Source organism: Phyllostomus hastatus, unplaced genomic scaffold, assembly GCF_019186645.2.
Source record: "Phyllostomus hastatus isolate PE091 unplaced genomic scaffold, TTU_PhHast_1.1 phas_contig_34, whole genome shotgun sequence".
Classification (NCBI taxonomy): domain Eukaryota; kingdom Metazoa; phylum Chordata; class Mammalia; order Chiroptera; family Phyllostomidae; genus Phyllostomus; species Phyllostomus hastatus.
In genome coordinates, this window is record NW_025333857.1 from 49,588,308 (window position 1) to 49,610,392 (window position 22,085).

General features: G+C 51.5%; 1 protein-coding gene across 1 annotated transcript in view; it reads right to left on the reverse strand.

Annotated features, from left to right (window-relative positions):
• Positions 1-22,085, reverse strand: part of GABBR2 (gamma-aminobutyric acid type B receptor subunit 2) — a 329,379-nt gene that overhangs the window by 86,763 nt on the left and 220,531 nt on the right. Inside the window, exon 8 of the mRNA XM_045840918.1 lies at positions 6,028-6,088. Coding sequence (XP_045696874.1) covers positions 6,028-6,088 — 61 coding nt within the window. The remainder of the gene's footprint in view (positions 1-6,027; positions 6,089-22,085) is intronic.

Consider the following 22,085-nt stretch of genomic DNA (forward strand, 5'->3'; position numbering starts at 1 on the left):
ACAGGTGAGGTGAGCTGGGTGTCTGTTGTTGGGAGAGTGGGTGGGTGCAGGGGGTACGCCCCATGGGCTGAGCAGTGGAAGCCACGGGCTGGGTGCGCACCCAGGAATGAGGAGGCATCTTAGAGAACAAAGTGCTGAGTGGGGGGAAACAACAAACAGGACAGATATGTAATTGGGTCGCACTGGCATAAATTCAAAATACAGGGTCCAGCAGAAGTGAAGCCTGCTTGAGTGTGGTTGCTGGGGTAATAACGTGGATGTGACCATTCATAGTTTTAACTTGAACATTTCACCTAAAAGGTCATGTGCTGCGCTTGAGGATGATATTGTTATGTTACAGAGTTACATGCTCATGATTTTGTAATAAGAAAGGGGCATTATTTGTGCTGGACCCTGTACATACACAAAAGACAGTAATATACTACATTTTGTAAAAACACATGCAAACACAACATATGTATTAAACACTCAGAGCATCTGCCGTTCATTAAGGGAGGGAGGGACAGGGTGTGATGATACAGAAGGGTATAGACAAACAGGAGGAGCTCTTGTGTACTAGTGATATCATATAAAGTATGACGTGTATCCTAGGGAAGCAAGATTGTACTTTTCTCACAAAATTCTGGCAAGTGGTACATCTGGGGTCATTGTCAAGGGTGCCCAGGAGAGAAGAAGGAAGCCAGCAGTTGCACAGCCCTGCTTGGTGACAGTCACCAAGCCAGGAACATTCACAGCCTCGTGACATTGAATTTTCGCTGTCCCCTTCAAGGCGAGGAAAATGATCACCTTGTATTTCACTATTTTTAAATAAATACTGAAATGACGGCTCTGAGAAATTAAGCCACAGTGCCTAGCTGCTGACAATTAGACATGCCTGCTTCAAAGCTCACATCCTTTCTACATGATAGGAGATGAATTCTCCATCACCGGAAGCATTCAGGCAGAGCTAATACTATAAAGGAGAGATAGGGCTCCCTTCAACAGGGAGCATCTAAGGCTCAGTGGGACGCAAGGTCTGCTAAATAATTCTGCCTTTGGAGTCACTTCCTTGGGCTTCCTGACAGGTAAGCCCTGGATCACGAGGGCTGGGAGGTGTCAAGGTCAGGGTGAGGCTTTCCGCCCGAAAGAACCCACATTCACGTGTCTTCGTGTTCCTGCCGACCCACATCCCTGCCAGTGCCTCCTGCACTTTGACGGGCTACGTCTCCACTCCAGTCAGATCAAGGTGAGCGGCAGTCGACAAAGTGGCCTTCCCAGGTGCACGGCTCGGTGAAGGGGGCCACAACACACGCCTTGACAGAGGAAAGTGATATTAAAAATCAGCCTCAGAGTCCCAAACTGGGGTCGAACTAGCACTGAAAGTTTTCTAGTAGGATCTGGGAAATTATCTTCCTGCTTTCAGAGGAGCTGGCACTTGGCCAGAGAGATTATGAAGCCGCCGGTGGGCGTGGGAGGGCAAGGAGCCTTTCTCATTCAACTTGACTTCCCCCGGAGGACTGGGTAAAAAGTGCCTGGCAGACGATCAGGAGATTTGCACTGAATAGAACCGTATCTGTTGCCCTGAAGACCACACGGCAATTAACGCCTGCAAACGGGGAGGACGGGCCGACACTTCGCTAGGTGCGTTCTGAACGACGATTATGTTGTTAGAGCGGTGGAAGACCCCATCCCTTCAGATCAGGTGCCGAACCTCAAAATTCCGAAGTCTGGGTCTTTTATGCTGCACAGAAGCGGCATGCAATTCAAGCACATCATCATCGCTCACCGCGGTGCTTACAAACAGGCCTGATGAAGGCGGGGACGGCGCGTGAGAGCGCAGATGCGGCGACTTCACGACGAACGGCACAAACAAGCCTCTAATCATGGCTTCACTCAACTTCCTTCCCTGCTGCAAATTCTGAGCCATGTTTAGACTTTGGCAGTAACATGAATTCTTTCTTTTCACAAGGAAGAAAAAAAAAGCCGGTTCTCTCACATTCATCCTCATCTAACGTGGTTTAGGGGAAGTCAGCGATGACATGGGGGAGGTGCTCTGAACTTGGAGTCAAAAAGGGGGTTTAGGCTAGCCCCACTACGCTCAAAGTGTGTGGTCAACAGGATGACACCTGTCTTACCTAGAGCCATGGGTAGCACCCTTGGTTCTACCCATGAATAGTGCCCAAGACAAGGGTGAGAATGCATGTAATTTGTCTGGAAGGGCATTCTAGGACACACTGGTAGGGGTTCTGGGAGAGGAGACAGGGAAGAGCAGGGAGCCGGTACAAGGCGCCTTAATGAGCAGGTTTCCGGGAAGGCAACTGGGGCACAATCCTATTGGGGTTGTCTTCAGCCAGTATCTGGGGACAGATCTGGCCTCCATTTCCCATCCATCCCTGGCTCAGGGCGGGCCCTGAAAGCGTTAACTCCCTGGACATCTGGCCTGCTCCTTGAGCTGGGTGAGAGCTGCAGGAGCTCTTAGTAAGATGCTTATTCTGGAACCGGGGATGCTCTGGAGCTATGGGTGGGCCACTGGATGGCATCTACCACACCTGGCCCCTAGGACTGTCCTGACAGGGAGTAAAGGCTCTGGGAACCCTTGGGAACAGATGGAGTAAACGGAGGGAAACTGAGGATGAGGAAGGCCATTCTTAGGGCTCTAAAATCCTCTCTGGATTAAAAAATGCCTCAGTCTCAAGAGGATCCATGGGGTTAGGCCTGGCACATTACTTTAGAATGGTTCTGTTTATCTGACGCTCCTAAGTTTGCAAAATGTAGTTCTTCCAGCCTGGAACAACATCGTGAATTTGCTTCAGTTCACATTTCTATTGTCAAGGCTAACTGCTGTTTACCACACAGTCTGCCTTGACTTACGTCATGGGAAACCATGAGTAGATGAAGATGTTCTTAAACCTGAACAAGCTGTATCACTCACTAATTCAGTACGCATTTACCAAGAGCCAGTCAGGAGCCAGGCAGCATGCTGGTAACGTGAGTAGCTTCCCAGAACTAGATTGGCCCTTAAACCAGCCCCAGGAGGCAGGCACTGTCCACAGGAGAAGGCTGAGACTTAGGGACATGAAGTGACTTGCTCAGGAGCAGATCTTGCAAAAGGAGCCCCCCATGCTGGGGCTGGCTCTGTCTGTCAGTCAGCTCTGTTGTGAGCCCTGCTATCCACTGTCCCCTCTAAATAAGAGGGCAGGAGGCAAGGGAGAGAGAAACAAACAGGGGGACAGGCAGTGTGAAGGACATGGCAGAAAATCACATGGTGACTCCACTGAGAAGCCTTTTGCAAGGCCAATGGCATGAGGAGATTTAGGAGCTGGTAACCCCTGGGGTGGGTGCAGACCTACCTTCTGGATAATTTCTGGAAGGTCCCAGAAGACAGAGTCGGGGTCAGCTCCCCTTGGAGGGGAAGCGGGAACCCAGAGAGAAGGAATGACCTCACCATCTCACGGCAAGTCAGGGCCCACCCCAAGCAAGTCCGTTCTCCTGTCTGGGCCTCTGTTTCCTTCCCCTCCACGACATGAGATGATAACCGGAAGCCCTTCTGGCTTACAGGGCCCGTGCAATATTCCTCCACCCTGGCAGACAAGGCTCCTCTGCAACCCCATGGGTTTGGATAACTATGGTGCTGATCTGAACATGCCCTGCGCACAGCATCCCTCTGCTGCCAGGATCCATGTCTGTTTGGAAACCATGCAAATAGGAGTATCTGCCAGGCCCAGCTCTGACAGCTGGTAAAGGCTGAACGCAAATGTGGTGAAGGGAGAACTCGGGCAGTGGCTGGCACTGCCACTGATCAGCTGCGTGTCCCTGGGGGGCACCTCCCTTCCTGGGACCCCAGTTTCCCCATTTATCCCATGAAGTAGTGAGACAAGGTCATCTCTAAGGCCCTGTCCCTCCGACAGCCTGCATATATCATTACCTGTGGGTATCAGCTGTAGGGTAGGTGGACAAGAAGGCATCAATGGGGTTACAACTCACCAAGGAAATCTGGATTTGCCCCAGAAAAGTGTCATCGTTTTTGACAAGGTGTTAATCATAATTGCTGCTACTTGCTGAGCAAGAAATACATGCACATATTTCTCTGTATGATCTCATCTAGTTCCTCCCAGATCCCAGGAAGATAAGTAGGATTACCCTCTTCTTACTCGACAGATGAGGACATCAATGCTCAGAGAGGCGAGGTCACTTGCCTGATGTACTATAGCGACTTAACTCAGGGGACCCAGACCTGCCCCAGTTACTATCTGTTACAGTGCTCTCCTAATCAGTGCCTAAAAGCAGGCACTGGATTTGGTGTCTAATCCTAACATCGGGGGAAGAAAAGGCAGTAAAATTGGCATGCGCTTATAGCTGTGATTGGCCAATCAATATTTTACAAAATATTGCCCTAGAATCATATAATTTGAGACCTGTAAAGGTAATAAGAGAATTTAGTTGCAATCACTCAAAAAAAAAGTAAATATCTTTGCCAAGATGCTTACTTGCTTCAACCAGTGAAAAAGTAAGACTTAACAAATGGGAAAATAATTACGTTTGCCTAAAATTACATCTTTTGTGCACGCCAGAGAGCTGACATGCGTTTCAATTACCTGCCGTGGGAAGACAAATGGGTAAATCTACAAGATTGCATTACAGAGCGATAGTGGCCAAGGACACCTCCCTTGATTGATCTGAATCCAGTGGGGATATGTCTGAATGAATCTGAGTAACCCGATTTCATTTCTTGCTTTCCCCTGGATGACTTTGGGATCTGCTCAGAGTGAGATGACACAGAGGCACGGCTTTCAGAAACATTCAGGGGCTGAAAAGCACAGCAGCGATGAATGACCCGTCTAGTGCTTTTGGCTAACGACCCTGCAAGGGACCATACTGAGCCACACTGAGGTGCCTGCCTTGAGGAGTGCCCGGCCCTACTCCTCACGGGTGCCCTGTGGGCTCTGACAGGCCGCTGCCCCTCTGCACCTCTGTTTCTTCCTCATCACATAGGAAACTTGGTTGGGGCGATTTCTGAGCCCCTTCCACCTCTGACAGTAGCGAAGTCCAACAGCCCTGGCCGGGTAGCTCAGTTGGTTGCAGTGTTGTTCCAATGTGCCAGTGTCGTGGGTTTGATCTCACATCAGCACACGTAAAAGCAGCAACCAATGAATGCATTAAGAAGTGGAACAGCAAGTCAATGTTTTTCTCTGTCTCCCTCTCCCCACTCCCCTCTTCTCTCTAAAACCAATAAATAAAAAAGAATGTAAAAAGTCCAAATGACTTGGCTTCTTAAAAAAAAATAAATAACTGGCCTGTGTGTGAGGTGCTCACAGATAAACAGAAACTATAGAGACACATTAACCAAATACAAAGAAAGGACCTTGGGTGGATTCTCCAACAAACCAACTGTAGAGACATTTTTGGGATAATTGGAGAATCAACATAGACTGGAACTGAAAGGATTTTAATAATTCTTACATGCTTCAAGCGTGATAATAGTATTGTGGTTATGTTTTAAAAAGTCCTTATTTTGTAGAAATGCATACTGCGGTATTTATGGACTGGAATGAGATAACGTCTGGGAGCTGCTTTGCAATGTCACGGCAAACAGGGGTGGGGGTGACAGCGTGGGTCAGGAGAGGGTGGGACTGGCCACACGCCGGCAGGGCCAGTGCTGGGTGACGGCTGGATGGGCTCGCTTACCATTCCGTCAACCTCACAGTCATCAACCTCACAGTCGGAAAGTTTCTGTCGTCCGACACTGAAACAACACAGGGTTTCCCAGAATACTGGAACTGACTTACTGCCCCCACCCCCCGTACTTCCGTGGGTCTCTCAGGGTCACGTGGGGAGGCTGAATTGGCCTGAGAAGTCATAGAGCTGGGAAAAAATATTCTCAATACGTTGAAACTAATGTTTTCACAGAGAAGCGTTTTCTATTGACGATGATTTCTCTTACCGGGAACATCATACTTCCATTTGTTTTTGATGTATTTTTACTGCATAAAACGATATCCCTGAATACAGAATTCATCAAGTAGAAAGAAGCAGCATCAAAAAGCCTACCTTGAAATTGAGTAAATTTAATGGTCCCCATTCTCTCCCCGTTCCGGAACACAACTTGACCCTAAAAACAAAACAAAACAAAACAAACAAGAACAGAAGAGAAATGCTGTATTAGCTCAGACACTACAGATCTCCACTGAAATTCATTTAACGGTACAATGCAGTTATTAATATGAGAGGAAAAACAGACTCCTGCTAGGTCCTGCCAGGCCACCGATGCAAAATTAAACTAATTGTTTTTAAACTGGCTGTGTCCCTTTATCTGGTTAATTTAATGAGCACAAAACCCATAATGGAACGAACACAGGTGAATTAAAGCCAAGATACTTATCATCATCGTCATCCCCGCTATTCATTAAACATCCGCATGTCCCGTGATAACCCGGACCAAGGTCTTTCGGGGTGCTGGCGAGACAGAGGCCGGGGCGAGGTCCATCGAGCCTGGCCCTAACTGCCCCCGCCCCACCCGTGAGGATGTGTAGCTTTGCCGAGGTGATTTGGCTGGAGGACCAGAAGGGGGCTGGAGGTTGGTTAGCAGTTCTTATTAAGAGCAGAGCATGTTTTTGTAAGTTCTTCCTGAGTGATGACATCAGCCCCAATTATAACAGGGCTATGGGGCAGCACAAAATTAAGCTTCTTGAGCCCGTGACATGACTAGTGTCACAGGCAGCTGAGCACCTTTGTGAGGGACCCCGGGGGCTAAAGATAATGAATGTCATTTGCACATCTGCTTTGCAGGCTGATGCCAGGGTTCCAGACGCTGAGCAAAACACACTGGGAACGTGAAGGAGAACTGTGGTCTCTCCTTGCCAATTTATGGGCCGCCTCAACTCCTACAGCCATGCAAGGAAATGGACACACATTATGTCAATGGATCTTACGACAAGCTTGGGTGGAAAGGGGGATAATCCTGATTTTACAAATCAAGAAACTGACTGAGGGAGGTGATGCACTTTATGTGAGGTCATTGTAAGCCGCTGGAGTTCAGGTCCGAGCTTGATGTTAATGACCGTGCTGTTTCACGGTAGTGTGTTGTTTCTGGTCCAGAATTAAATTCCTCCCCATCATCTTTCCATATTGAGAAACCAGGAGAAGAAGCGGTCTCGAAGGCACACTGCCTTAATCTCAGCTGTTCTCCCACGTTGTGGGGTAATAGCCCAAATTCAGGTCCCGCTGAAACCTCGGGAGAAAGTGCCAGAAAGCATCTCCCTTTGGTGGAAACCCGAAGACTGAGGCCCTCTGGCCTCCGGCACAGAGAGAGAATCACTCAACCTGTTCTCAGGACAAGAAACGCCTTCTGAGGCCACTTTGACAGCTTTCTGAAATCCTGAAGACAGCTGTGAGTAGTATCAGTTTGAAATCAATGCCCACCGAAGTCTATATTTAGGTGCCGGTAAGCAATCCCCTGGCGTGTGAAAACACTTCAGTGTAAGGTGAGACAGGAGCTGTGATTTTATTTCTAGGGATGATTGAAAAACACAGAACACCTTCCAAAAAGGATCATTTTTATGCAAATGGGCCACTGCATGGGAAGGGGGGGAGACGCAGACACGGCCCCCAAGGAGGACATTCCTTTGTCTGACAAGGGTGGAGGTCTACCTAATTCGCCCATCTCCGGCCGAGCTTTGAAGGATTCCAAAGACTTCTAGATATAAAATGCGGACAAATTCTGCAGAATCCTTACTCGTTAAACTATTGCAGAAAGCATATGGAACAGTATTCAAGGCTTCGACGGAATGAGGTATGGGGTGGGGTGGGGTTGGGGTGGGGAAGAGAAAGAATCTCCCTGTACTTCGCCCCCTCCCTTTACCTTTTAACAGAATGAATTAGTTCACCTTTGAAGTCAGACCTGTCACACTCTAGTTTTCACTCACAATAACCATTTTTTTCTGGCCACAGCTCCTCCCAGCTCCTTCACTTCTCAGGTAATGCAGTGCGGGAGGCCAGGTCTGGGTTAGGGACCTAGCACCGCACCCCGTCTACAACAGGCACTCCGTAAGTGGCAGTAGCAGTTTTATTAAAAAATGTTTCATAGAAGAGAGCTGAAATAAACGAGATTTTTTAAGCCCTAGAAAGCTTTCCAAGCCTTGGGAAGAGACCCTCCACGTCGAGTGATTTCCGCTGGTGCAAGGGTGAACTGCTGGACCTTTACCCAAGGCGTCCTCATCTCGCAGAGACATCAGCCCCCAGGAGCCCGGGAGACTGCGTTCTCAAACCACACTGCACGGTCTGCCACGGGGGAGATCCGAGGACTCCGGGGCGCTGGGTCACAGTACACACACAGGTGGGCAACTGGCTGTGCTGAGGGTCTGCACCAGAGAGGAAGCCGAGAAGCTCCGTGAAGCCCCCGTCTGAGGAAGGCACGTCCTGTGATTCTTTCCTGAAGGAGGCACCGTGGCACCTGCTGGGCTGGACCGCTGAGGCCGACTCTGCTACCCGGACCATGGCTGATGGGACAGGGAACGTTATCCCAGCCAGGCCAACCTCTTTGAGACTGGACACGAGGAAAGCCCACACACTGATCAGGTGATTTTCATGAAATTCTGCCCACTATGGGTCCTCCGTGTGAGAAGGTGGTCCATTCACACAGAGCTGCACAAATATTTACCCACCCTGTGCCAGGTACTCTTGTAGGTGCTGACTCCAGCTTTTTCAGAGCTTCATATTTGATTAGGAGGAACAGACCAAACAAGTCTGCCCATGAACGAGAAAGATAATTTCAGTGAGTGAAGAGTGGCGTGAAGGAAATGAAAAGGGAATGGCTGGGAGGGGGGGCAAGTGTATGTGCGGTCGGGAAAGACCTCACTGCAGAGGGGATGTCGGTGCCGAGGCCTGCGTGGTGAGAAGGAGAAGCTCCAGGCACAGGGAAAGCCGCACCCTCGGGTGGGAAAGGAGCAGAAAGGGCCAGCCTGGGGAGCAGGGAGGTGAGCCGGCCAGATCCCCTTCTACCTGGAGGTCATGATAGGGCTCTGGAGCGCAGTCGAGAGCCGAGGGGTGGGGCTTAAGCAAGTAAGTACGGTGATCTGAGTTAGCATTTGAGGAGATTGCTCTGGCTGTGGGGTAGTTAATGAATGGCAACACGGCAAACTAGGCAGCAGAGGAGCTGGGGCCTTCCGGCAGCCAGCAGCCCAAAGGTGAGGTGATGGTGGCTTAGGCTAGGGTGGTGGCCAGATTCTGTCTCTCGCCAGCCCAGAGGGCATTGCCGAGGTGGCCAAGCACTGTGGCCTGAGCCGCTGTGGACTTTCCGTTCCATACTGAGCAGTGGATGCGTGGTGTGCTGCCTGATGCTCCCTCGGGATGAGGGCCCTCACTACCCGGCAGCTGACATCTGGCTGCTGCTGAGTTGCCCTGCACCCAAAGATGTCAATTAAGGGTATGCTCCTCCCTGGGGGCCAGCCTACACTCAACAGTCAGTGTGAAGGGACATCGTTCTAGCTCCCACAGCTCGGTTCAGGACCACTCGGGATCCCGAGGCCCCGTGGGGTGGCTGGGGCTGCAGTTGCAGCTACATCACGTCCCAGCGTGCCCCTCTCTGCCTGACCCCGCTTCACTGCCTGCCTCCCTCTTGGGTTTTGTGCCCGAGAACACCCCTTGATAAACTTCCTGTACACTGGTCTTTGTCTCAGAATCTGTTTCCTGGGTAACCCAACCTAAGACACTTGCCGTCACAGGTCCCTGGGACTATTTCCTGCCACCTGAAGGGGTCTGCGGGGAGAGGCTGCGGACTCCGAAGGGAGGCCGTGCGGCACGGACCCTGCTCCGGCTTCACCGTAGCCGGGCAGCTCGGCCGGGCTGGCTGTGCTCTCTCAGACCCCACCCAGCTGGAGCAGGGATTTCTTCCTCTCCTTCCCACACACGTATTCTTTATTTATATATAAATAGATAAGTTTATTTGAATGCCATATATATAAATGCCGTGACTCTCCGTAAGCTTCCGCCGTGTGCGATCCCAGGGCTGTGACTGAGGACCCTCACATCCACTCGAGAGCAATCCGTGAGACTGACCCACAGCAATGGAGTGCAGCAGCTCTAGCTGCGGTGACAGTTGATGTCTGTCTATTGCACACAATCCACACTCACTCTAGACCCCCGTGTTGCAGGGGCCCAAAGCCTGGAAACCACATTTCCCAAAATCCCCTGCCTGCTGGTTTCCATTTAGATTCTGCTAATGAGCAGCATTCATGGGAGATTAGAAAGTGTGCATAAGGGAAAATCTATTTGTTTCTGCCTTGGTTGCCGCAGCGGGAGCACCAGGTGACCGCAGGTGTCTGTGGGCCTCAGCCGCCCTGCCCGGGCAGTGTAGGGGCACTCCTGGCCGCCTGCTCAGGGGCCAGTGGCAAGGGGGCCTCTCTAGAACAGTAGACAACGTTGTTGCAGGACCCCCAGAGACCAGTGCGCTTGGGTCCCCAGTATTTGATCTGCATTCCAAATCGTGGCTGTGGTCATTCTTATACACTGCTCGGACGTTAGAAACCATCGCCAATCAGTGGGCAGGTGAGATGACAGCCCACTCCAGGCATCACAGAGGCAGGGGCGACGCTGCTCCCCGTTCTGTTCCTCCAGCCCAGGGGGCTCGGCTGTTTCTGTGAGCACTTGTCTGCAGCGACAGCTCCTCCACCCCGACCACCAAAGTTGTGACCGGTTCCCTGTTTGAAGTCTCCCTAGGAAATGCCCGATGCGGTCCGTTTTCTTGACTACATGCTGATTGGTTGTGAATTCCACCTTCTGGGGAGTATGTAAGAATGGCCACGGGGCTCATCAGGGATGAAAATAAAGTAATGGAGGTAAAACCCCAGGTGGATAATTTATAAGGATTTTTTTTTCCTGAAAAGGATGTTGCTCGTGTCAGGGAAAGCAGACTGTTTCACAAGAGCCAATTCACACACTAACAGTTCAGGCTGCACTAGGAGCCATAATGCTGCATTTTCTCTTTCAGAGAAATCTTCGGAATGCATGAGATAAGGTGGAAAAAAACTGAGACGCAGCCTTCGCCAGACAAGAGTAAATACTGGCGTTGGTGTGACCTTGGACAGTCACTGAGTGTTTCTGAGCGTCAGTTCCCCTATTTACACAATAGTGAGAACACTACCTGCTCCTCAGGATTGTTTGTGAGGATTCGAGTAGACAATTGTGACAAGGATGTACCCCGGGGTTGGTGCACAATAAAGGTTTACTCTTATCATTCTTCCAGGTAATCTGAGTTGGCAAAATTCCACCTGATGTTCATTCCGAATGCCCAGAAAAATCGGTGGAGAGTAAAATGCATTCTAAGGAAGGATTCTAGCAGCCAGCAGGATTCAGCAGCCTCCTCCTGGAAAAATTAATTGTTCCCATTGTTCATCTTTAATGTTTCACTACTAAGCATGAGTAAATTCCACTCCGATGACAGTTTATGCATTGTATGGGTCAAGCCCCACGTTGGTCCCTTTCAGTTTCACAGCGGAGGACAGAGATGCCCTGACCTCGAAGTGACCTGCTGTCCAGCTGGACCTGGAGGCTCAGACGGAGAGAGGACTCACTTGGTTCAGCCCAGTTTCCTGGAAGCCTGGGCCCGCGGAGGGACACAGTCTCTGCAGATCACTGTGCATGTATTTAGGGAAGGATCGCCTTCCTTAACATGACCCTGACTGCGCTCTTGCCTCCGGGCAGTTGTGTTTGTCTTTGGGAGGCGTGAACACGCATGCTCACCTGACTGTTTCAGTTACGCTATGGGGACATGACATGTGCCCTGCCAGGTCACTCAGGCAGCAAACCGTCTAAGGAGATGGAAGTATGATGGGGGACCCTGGTTGGTTCCCTGGATGGAGATGCACACTGCTACCTGTGTGGGTGGTCTGAGCCCACCTCGGACCATTCTGCCGCCAGCCCTGCACCCGAACCCTGCTGGTCTCAAACACATGGTGGGGACTCTGAGAAAACACTGGGGTTGGACTGCTGGGCAGATGAGGGCTGAGAGCCTCATGATGTGGACTCGAAGAAGAAGGCGACTTCTCTTTCCCAAGGGATGACGGGACTTACAGGTGAAAAATGCTCTTTTTCCTGCATGTTCCCTTGGGCTATAGGTCAGGTTAAATTTTGTATACTATTTAAAAATATTTTCTTACACTGAAAGGTCTTTCCACAGGCCCAAGCTTTGAGCAAAGTCTGATCTGTCTACTGAGTCTTGAGCTGTGGGTCTGCGGGGACTTAAGAGAAGGGGCAGGGTGGGAGGCGTGGCCTGCCCCCACTGCCACCCTTCTGCTGATCGGCAGTAAATGGAGGGGTGTCCTTCTGTGGGGCCGTGATCACACAGCCCAACGGGTTCAAATGATGACCGGTCACAAAGCAAGCGGCCTCAGACAGGGCTGGGCGCAGTGTGGAGGAGTGAAGACCCAGAGGAGATGGCAGGGTAGATGGCCCACGAGTGGGAGGACCTGCTCTCTGTCTTTCCTTTCAGTGATAAGACAAGAGTCAGGCTTGTTTAGACTAGCAAAATATCGGAAGTGAAAAAATGTCCAAGAAATAGGGCGATAGTGAAATAAATGGTGTGGGATGGACACATGATGAAATATCATGACGCATGCTTTCAATCACCCAGCACCGTTGAGCATCTGACATGTGCTGGGCATGTGCCAGGGAGGTATCAGACAAAGAGTGGGCAAGATCAGTGTGGCCCCAGACTGCACGGAGCTTGCAGTCTGATGGGAGATATAGATGTTCAATGGCAAAAACACTGACAGACATATAACTACAAACTATAATCTGTGATATGAAGGAAAAAACAGAGTGCTATGAGAGAGAACTACAAGACCCTCATTTTGACTGAGGGGTCAAGGAGGGCTTTTCTGGGGAGGTGGCATTTGCACTGAGACCTGAAGGATTAGTTAAGAGGGAGGGGAAGAGCATCCTGGGAAGAGGGAATTGCAAGTATAAAGGTCCTGAGGCAGGAAAGAGATAGAGAAACTGAAGAAGCTGAAAAAGGCCTGTGGGTCTAACAGTGGTCACTGAGGAGGAGATGAGCATGGAGTATAACTGGCCAGATGGACAGGAGCAAGGTCATGTAGAACCTCGTGGGCTGCATTGAGGATGCTGGGCCTCATTTTGAATGCAAGGGGAGCAGGGCACCGAAAGGTTTTAAACAAGGGTGACTTGAATTATACAGACTTGAACATGACATTATAAAAGCTATAGAAGACTGGAAAAGGTAATAATCTGATTTTGCCCAATACTGGCTAGCTGTTTACCAAATCCGTTTCCTTTTCCTCCTGGGCACAGGGTTGGACTGCATTTTCCAGCCTCCCTGACAATTAGGTACGGCCACATGACAGTTCTAGCCAATGGCACGTGGGTACTAGTGGCACATACTATTCCAGGTCTGGCCCACAAAAACCTTCCACAAGACTGTTCACGTTCCTTCACTTCTCCCACCTGCTAGCTAGATTAACGGAGTCTACCAGAGAACTCAGGGGCCTGGGGGACAGTGGGGACACAAGACAGAGCAGCCTGGGTCTATGAACCACCACGTGGAAAGGCTCTCCGCCAATCAGAAACAACTACTTCGGACTCTGAATTAGAGAGAAATAAATTTCTACTGCGTTAACTCACTGAGATCCTGAGACATTTTTGTCATAGCAGCTAGTGTTATTTATGCTAACTAATACCATCACTAAGGAAAAAAGACAAGATCCAAATTATATGTACAGTATGTTGGCAGTTATGTAAAAATCTTTCTCACAAAGTCAAAATGTTAACACTAGTTGGTCCTGGGCTGTGTGATTATGGCTTTTTCTTCTTTTTACTTTTCAATATCCTATAATGAGCATCTATTATTTTAATAAAAGGAGAATTTTATTAAAAACTTCTTTTTTTTTGAAAGGATATTATAAGGACGCACATTTGTACAGGCAAAAATAGCAACATCATCACCAACACAATAATACTCTCTCTTGGAATAGATTAATTTTTACTGACAGCTTTGAGTTTGCCTGAATAAGCGCCAGAGATCTGTGCAAGCATAAGCACATTTCCCCCTCAACTTAGAACAAGGGAAAGAGCAACGAACAGGGGCCCGAAGATGCCGGCCCAGGCTGCACTCTGCCATCTCCTAGGAGGAGAACCTGGGCCGGTGCCCTTCTCGTCTCTGTTCTCAGGGTTTGTTCTGCAGAACGCACAGGGCGAACATTCTTTCAGTCAGTTTTCGTCTCTGCTGAAATGTTGGTGTATGTTTCCTCAGATGTTTTTCTGGGGCTCTCCTTTACTAATAAATTCTCAACAACTCCAGTGGGATGATCTATGTATTGTTATTATTATTATTTTGGTTTGACAGAGGAGGAAACTGAGGGTCTGAGAGGTTAAGACATTTGCCTGGGGTCACGTAACCAGGAGGCACTAGGACTGGGACCCACCCCGAACGCATCTGACTCCAGGCTCATGCTTCTCATCACACAATCTCTTGCCTCCCTGTGCAAGAACCAGTCCCAAGTAGCCTTGGGCAGGGGTAGGAAGAGAAGGAGGTGAAGTGGCTGGTCATGGGTGTGTTGACAAATGTGTAACAACTGGCTTTTGGGGGGAAACAGTGGGGTTCTCAGATTTGTAGTGTTGGCCAATTTCCTTGGTGTAAATACTCCCACCAAGGCCGACTTCGAGCTGTCAGCCATTTAACAACTGGATCGCTAATTCCTGATCATTTAACAACTGCCTCTTGGCTCTCAGGAGGCGGTAGGAACTGGCTCCAGTCCTCCGAGTGACTAAGCTTCCATACCAGGAACGTGCAGAGGAATGCAACCTGCCTTGTCTTCACTCTTCTCAGGAATGCAGGCTTCAGATCAGGGGGGAGCAGCTGGAGAGAAGGGGCTGTTCTGGTTTTCTGCCTATTGCCTCGGCTCCCCAGTTGCCCTTCTCCCCTCTGCTCTGGGACGCTGGGGCTGGGACTCTGAGAGTCCTGTCTCCCAGGCTCCCTTCCCATAAGCTCCTGTTGACAGGAGACGCTGAAGGAGAGTGGGACACAGGAGGACAGAAGGACGCGGGTGTCCCTGTTTTCCTGCTCCTGTCAGGGTCCCACCTCCAGCTTCTTCCCACACTTCCGGCACCAGTGCTGCCACACCCCCGAGGGGTGCCAGCAGTGGCGGGTCCGTGGTCCTCCTCAGATGTCTGGATGCCAGCTGCGTGGGCCTTCTCCCTGGAGCCCCCAGGCTCTGGACGCCTCACGCCTCCCTTTCACTCTTCTAGCCCTAGCGGCAGTTATTACTTCCTTCAGCAGCTGGCAGGTATCTCTGCTGCCTCAGCGTCCCTTTGATACCTCTTTCTCCTTCCCACACCTACTAGGCAATTCCCCTCATGAAATCCCCACTGATGGAAATGCCCAGAGGCGTCTCTGTCTTTCTCCCTGGACCCCCACCGCTCTATCTTCCATGTGTCTTTAGAGGACCTGGTTTTCCCAGCACAAGGCCTACATGTCAGGCCCCAATTAAAATGGCCTTCCCCACCCACATCCTTGATGGGTGCTAGCACATGCCAGCCCTGCCCCCACCTCAGGGGGTGCCCGTGCTTTCTTCCTCCACTCTGAGCTACTTAAGGTAATTGCCTGCTGCTGGAATGGAAACCACCTCCCCTGCCCCCAACGCACCCCCTTAGGGCAAGAAAGTGCCCTTTCCTCTCAAGGCCTGGGGGGGTGGAGCAGGAGTTCAGACCACCATCTGCTAAACAGCACTGAGTTCAGTTGAATGAAGTAGGTTCCCTAGTTTTAGGGGGACACTGGAGCAATGTCCCTTAGGAAGAGCTATGAAGCAGAGGGAGAGGGAAAGGACGCTGGGCAAGAGCAGGGGCTCAGTGTCCTCTGGTACGAGGGCCCGAGAGCCGAGCTGAGCCCGAGGCCAAGCAGCTGGTCATCAGAGGTCCTGAGGTTATCACAGGTCAGGACATTGAGATGCCACAGTGGGATATCAGTACTGGGGGCCTATGTCCCATGATGAGGTTCCTTCCTCTCTCTGGGCCTTGGTTTCCTCGTGCACACAAAATCAGGCGGCAGCTGCCACATCCTGTATTTGTTGACAGATTCCTCTGAGACATGCTGTGCTTATGCCAGACCCTGGGGAGTTGCAATTACTAAGTCAAAGTCCTTGTCTTCTAGAAGTGCCCATTCTAATGCAGATGACACGCTAATGCTAAAAACAATCACCAGGCAGTGTGTTAACTGGTAGGAGAGGGTGGTTACAGAGGGTATGGACATGCGGGCAAAGGGTACCTCTCTCATGAGGCAAAGGCTTGGAAGGGAGAGGGAAGAATCAGTGTGAGTTAACCAGGCAAAGGGGATGGGAGAGGGAATGCTCTGGGCAGAGGGAAGAGCATCCGCAAAGGCTTGGGGGCAAGCTGGCTCTCTGGAGAACCAGGAGGAAGGGCAAGGTTGCTGGTGGGTGGCATGCAAAGGGTAGGGGGCTTGGTGGAGGCAAGGAAGGCAGGAGCCACCTAAGACGGGGCTTTGGACCTCATGTTCCCAATGGGAGCCACAGGAGGGGTGTACCGGGAGGTAACAAGTCCAATGTGCTCTTTAAAAGGAAGGAAACCCTGCCATTTTTGACAACATGGATGGACTCGGAGGACTTTATGCTGAGTGAAGTTAGCTGGACACATTTTACATAGTATCACTTATATGTGGACTATACAGTAGCTAAGCTAAACACAGAGAAGCAGAGAGTACATGGGGGCTGCCAGGGGTGGGAGTGGGAGTGGGGGTGTGTGAAACGGGGAGATGCTGGTCACTGGGTACACGCTTCCAGCTGTGCAGGGTGAGGCAGTCCTGGGGCTGTGACGCACGGCACGGCACGGCGACCACAGTTGACAGTGCTGCACTGCGCACTGAAATGCGCCAAGAGGAGAGATGCTAAGTGTATTCCCAAGGGGAAAAAAAAGAAAGAAAGAAAATGGTAACTCTGTGAGGTAATGGCTATGTTAATTAGCTTGATTGTGGGGATCATTTCACAGTGTATGCGTATAGCACATCATCAAGTTGTATACCTTACATATGCATACAATTTCTATTTGTATGCCTCAATAAAGCTTTAAAAAAAAAGCTACTTTGGCTGCTGCACGGAGAATGGATGGGCACAAGGGCAAGCCCAGCGGCAAGGAAGAAGCCCGTCAGAAGCTGTTGTGGAATCCAAGGGAGAGACGAGAGTGACACGGATGGGGAGGCGTCCACGATTCAAAAGATGGGAAGGAGGGGAGATGGCCAGAGCTCAGAGACGCCCAGATGTGAGGGCGAAGGAAGCTGGAGAAGCGGAGAACGGCTCTCCGGTTTGGGCAGATGGATGGATGGCGGTGCCATCCCTCACCCGCACAGTCAGCAGAGGGGAGCTGGCTGGACCAGTCAGTGGGTCTTTGCCCAGCGTCCCCGGTGGGTGGCTGAGCCAGAGGAGCCTTCTGGCTCTCAAGCCATGCATCATGAGGCTCCCTCCGGGCGTTCTGCCCCCGCCTTCAACCTCCCTTTTTCCTGGTCATTTGCAGATGCAAGCATCCCCAGGATTAGAAATATTTAATTTTGCCTTACTGTATGTTCTATTTTTGTTAAATAGATTAGTTTCCACTGGGAAAACCAAATTGCTGACCAGTCAAGCTAAAAGTCTGAGACACGCAATTTGCAATCTGTTGGAATCTTCACTGGAAGCCGGGGTGGGCGGCAGCTTGACCTGGGGCTGGGGCGGGGCAGGGCTCAAAGGAGACAGCTGGTACAGCAACAGTCCAGGTGTGAGGCCGGGCAGAAAGAAAGGCACAGCACAGAGAAGCATTAAAGGGATAACTGGCAGAACCTGGGGACTCACGGGCAGGTGAGTCACAGGGGCGCTGTGTTGGCAGGCAGGCCTCTGGGATTCTAGCCTGGGGTCCCCTAGCTCTCTGGTTCTGTGTCTCCTTGAGTGTCAGGAGATAAAGTTTATATGATCTGAAAGCCAAGCCCAGAATGGTCTTGCCTAGGAAGGAACTTTACTAGTCTCCTGGATGGACAGTAAGACCCTGAGTACACCTGAGCCAGCAGGAGCCAGCAGGAGGCAGGGCAGTCGGGGAGAAAGCAGGAGGGAGACTTTTTTTCCTGCAGAGAAGGAGAAGGCCCGAGGGGAGTGGGAGGTCGGGAGAGACCACGGGAGAAGGGGCCCCTGAAAGACGGCAGGGCGAAGATGACATGTCCAGCTTGAAGTTGCTCAAACAGCACTCCTGGTACCGGCTTCCCTCTGCCTGCCCCGCAAAGCTCCCCTGGAACCCCTCACAGGCCCTCTTAAAAGGGAGTGGTGCTTTTATTTTACGTGGCTGTCATAATCAATGTGGCTCAGAGCCGAGAAAAACACAAAGGATCGTGGGAGGGTCCAAATCCTGAAGGAATTCAGCAGAGGCAGGACCACAAGCGTGTGGACCCCAGGAATGGGAAGGAATCTTGAGGCCCACTGTGGGCATCCTAGAGCTGAGGACACGGGAAACGGGGCTTCCTGACAGCCTTTCCAAGCTCCCAGTGGCTGACGTCCGGTCACACAGAAGCTGCTAGGGCTGGGCAGGGAGCTCTCCAAGTCCCGCCTGTGTCTCAGTTTCTCCATCTGTAAGATGGTTCGTGTGTGAGTTTGCATGTGCCAGTGTGCGTGTACAAGAGTGCATACGTATGTGGTGAGGCAAGCTATGCTGACGCAACAGTCTCCCGGGCTCCTCCCAGCTCCAACAGCCTGACGAGTCCCGATGAGTCATCATTCCCATCTCCCACCCTGGAAATAGCAGGCTGGGCTGGCAGGCAGGTGTCCCGGGCGCCGCTGATCGAGAGCCCATTCTCCCTGTCGGCTTCGTTCCCCCACGAGGATCCCAGATGGCTCATGGGGGTGGGGGGCGGAACTATTCCCTTGGGTTCATGGGCTAAACCTAAAAATCTTCCACCAGCTACAAAAATCCTCCATTCATTGTCCTGGGAAGGGAGGAGACAGAGGTTGGCAGAGGAGAACACAGAACGGGAGAGAAGGGCAGCCGCGTCGATAGCCCGGCCGGCTGTCTCAGGCTGACGAGGGTCGGGAGGCTGCGTCTAGCTGCAGAAACCAGAAGGCAGGCTGTGAAATGCTAGGGACAGAGTAGAAGCAAACACAGTGGGTGTCTTCAGCTGTTTTCGGGCCTGGCGTGGGGCGCGCTGAAGCTGGCGAGACAAATCCAGGAACCCCTCTGGGTGAGATGGGGGTCTCTCTTCTCCTAGGTCATCGCAGGCCTGGGCTTGAAGGGGTCCTTCCTCCCACCCATGGGGGCTCTTCTAAGACCTCTGCTCAAGTTATGGGTCCTGCTGGTGAATTCAAGAGTCCTAATTCCTTATATTTATAGGATTTGCACCTTATTTATAGCTGCCTACTTTAGTTTTCTTGCTCAGCAACGGATCCCCCTGTGGATGATGGCAGTATCCTGATTTGAATTTAGAGATCGCGTCAGTCAGGATCTGCGACAGCCCCACTCTCCCATGGCCCCGGTGGTTTTCACCTCCTGGCGATCACACCCTTGCACAGTCGCCTCCCGTGTTCAACGGGGCTGGGCTGTGTAAACAGGAGGGCATTCCAGAAATGCCCGAGTGTGATTTCGAAGACTGGGTCACACAGAGACACTGCGGCTGCAGCCTTGCTTTCTTTTGGATCCCTCTTGCTGGGGAAGGCAGACACCTTGTCCCAAGGACACCTGAGCAGCCCTATGGAGAGGTCCCTGTGGTGAGCCACTGAGTCCTCCTGCCGACAGCCAGCTTTGACGTGCCAGCCATGCGGGTGAGCCATCTCGGAAATGCATCTGCAGCCCCAGTGGGCTGTAGGAGACTGCGGTTCCACCGACACCTTGCCTGCCTGGATATGAGACTCCCAGGCCAGCACCTTCCAGCTAAGTCACTCCTGAATCCCTGACCCACAGAAAGTATGTGAGATAAATAAAGTTTATTTTGCTTTAAGCTTCTATGCTTTGGGATAACTCGTTAGGAAGTAATAAATAATGAATGCAGGGGCATAGGGGGAAAGAGCATTTACCCTGGATGGTTCAAAAGAAGAGACCTTCTTAAGGACTCCTTACCGCGTGGGGTCAGAATAAGAGAGCAAATAAGGAAAGTGATGTGCCCACACACCAGCAACGGCAGGAGCTGTTACACACCTCAGAGTAAAGATGCAAAGGAAAAAATAGGACACGCAGAGCTTCACAGGGGTGGGAGCCTCAAAGGAGAAGCCGCAGCCAGGGAGGGAGGGGCGCGGCTAGTGCTGGAGACTTGGCACCGACACAGGGAGGGGCTGTGCTGGGACCCCCCTCTCCTCTTGGCCACCAGTCTCCTGCCTGTGCTCCCCACTGGCCAAACCCAACCAGAAGCCTGAAAACAATGGATCCCCAGTGATGTCAACTATAGGATCAGCCTCTCAGGGCGCAGACAAGGACAGAGAATGGGTCTGTGGGAGGACAGAAGAGAGGAAAACCAGCACAGAGATCCACCTGGCCCTACTGGCAGCTTTTCTCTACGAAGCTGACTCTCTGCAGGGCTGCGTCACATGACTTAGATGAAACCAATTAAGGCGGCCTATCCTGTAGCCACAGTGATTGGTTCGGGGATGGGCCCATGACCCAAGTCAGCCAATCAAGGCAAAGGGGACACATTTCCAGGGATTTTGTGGGCGCTGCTGGGGAAATGGGCACCCTCTTTTGCTGGACTAGGTGCCGTGATGATGGCACCAGAAGCAACTGCAAAGGGGCTGAGAACGGAGCTGGCACACGAGAAAGCAGACCCGGGGGGTGGAGAGAGAGAGAAGCCTCATCCCGAACATCACTGTTATCTTTGGTTAAGTACAGTTTTCTGTTATTTGCACCAGAAGCATCCTGGATGGAACATCCTCATCCACGGCCTTGACAACACTTGTGGCAGCTCTTGGGTAGGCCGGGCAGGGATCATTAATTCCATTTTACAGATGAAGAAAATGAGGTTCAGTTCTCTTTATCACTCAGCAACCAGGTCATTTAAAGTCATCATCCAGTTCACTATACCAGCCTGGGTTTGGGGTGTCTCTTGCATACACGCTGTGTGGCTTTAGACTCCGGACTTCTGTTTCTGAGGCCTTGATGTGAACGGCCTGTTAATCAAGGTTGCTTCACACTCTCTTTAGAAGTAGGTGGTGCTCAACTGCTCCCTTTGACCAAACAAGCCAACACGCCACGGCAGTCAGGAGGGTTCCCAAGGCCGCACATCTCGCAGGCAGGGGGTCTGTGGCTGTGGAAGGCAGGGCTGAAGCAGGTCCTCGGGTCTTTCCTTGCCCCAAATGGGGTAGGTCCCCCTTTCAGAACTTCTTTTTCTTTTGTACCTTCCTCTTTTTCCCGCTTCCCCATTGAACTGACACACCTCGAAGGGCCATGTGGAACCCACTGGTAGGGGGACACACACACAGGCTAGCCTGGTAAGGACAGGCTGCTCACTCAGTGGGTCCCCGGGAGTCTGGCACAAAGCAGGGGCCAGCCCTCTTCAGTCTGGTGGTGCCAGCAAGAAGGAAAACATCTCCCAGCTCCTGAGTCGGTCCAAGTCCCTTCAGTGGCTTTCTACTGCCGACGCTACCTGGCCCCTGACTTCTCTGATGGTGTCCCCAACTTCTCTCCTCCTCAGGGACACTGCTCCAGCCACACTGGCCTCCGTGCAGCTCCCACACACTCCAGCTCCTTTGCCTGCCTGATAATTTTTGATTGGATGTCAGGCCTTTCGTCGGATGGTCGGTGTCTTAAAAATATTCCTTTGAATATTCTTGAGCTTTGTCTGGAACATAATTAAGCTACTTGGAGACAGTCTGGCCCTTTGTAGGCATGCTTTGAACTCTGTGTGGTGGGACCAGAGCCACCTTGAGTCTAGGGTGTCTCCCTACGTGTCACGAAGTGTTCCCACCCTGGCTGCGGGAACACAGATGGCTCCTGGCTCTGCTCTCAGGACGCTTCTGCCTGTTCCCTTCTGTGGCTCTCTCTCTGCTCTCAGGGGGTTCCCGCATCACATGGCAGGCGCTGAGGGCTGTGCAGCTGAGACTTGTGGGGACCCCTCTTCAGGTCTCCACGCTCGCCCCTCTCCAGCAGCT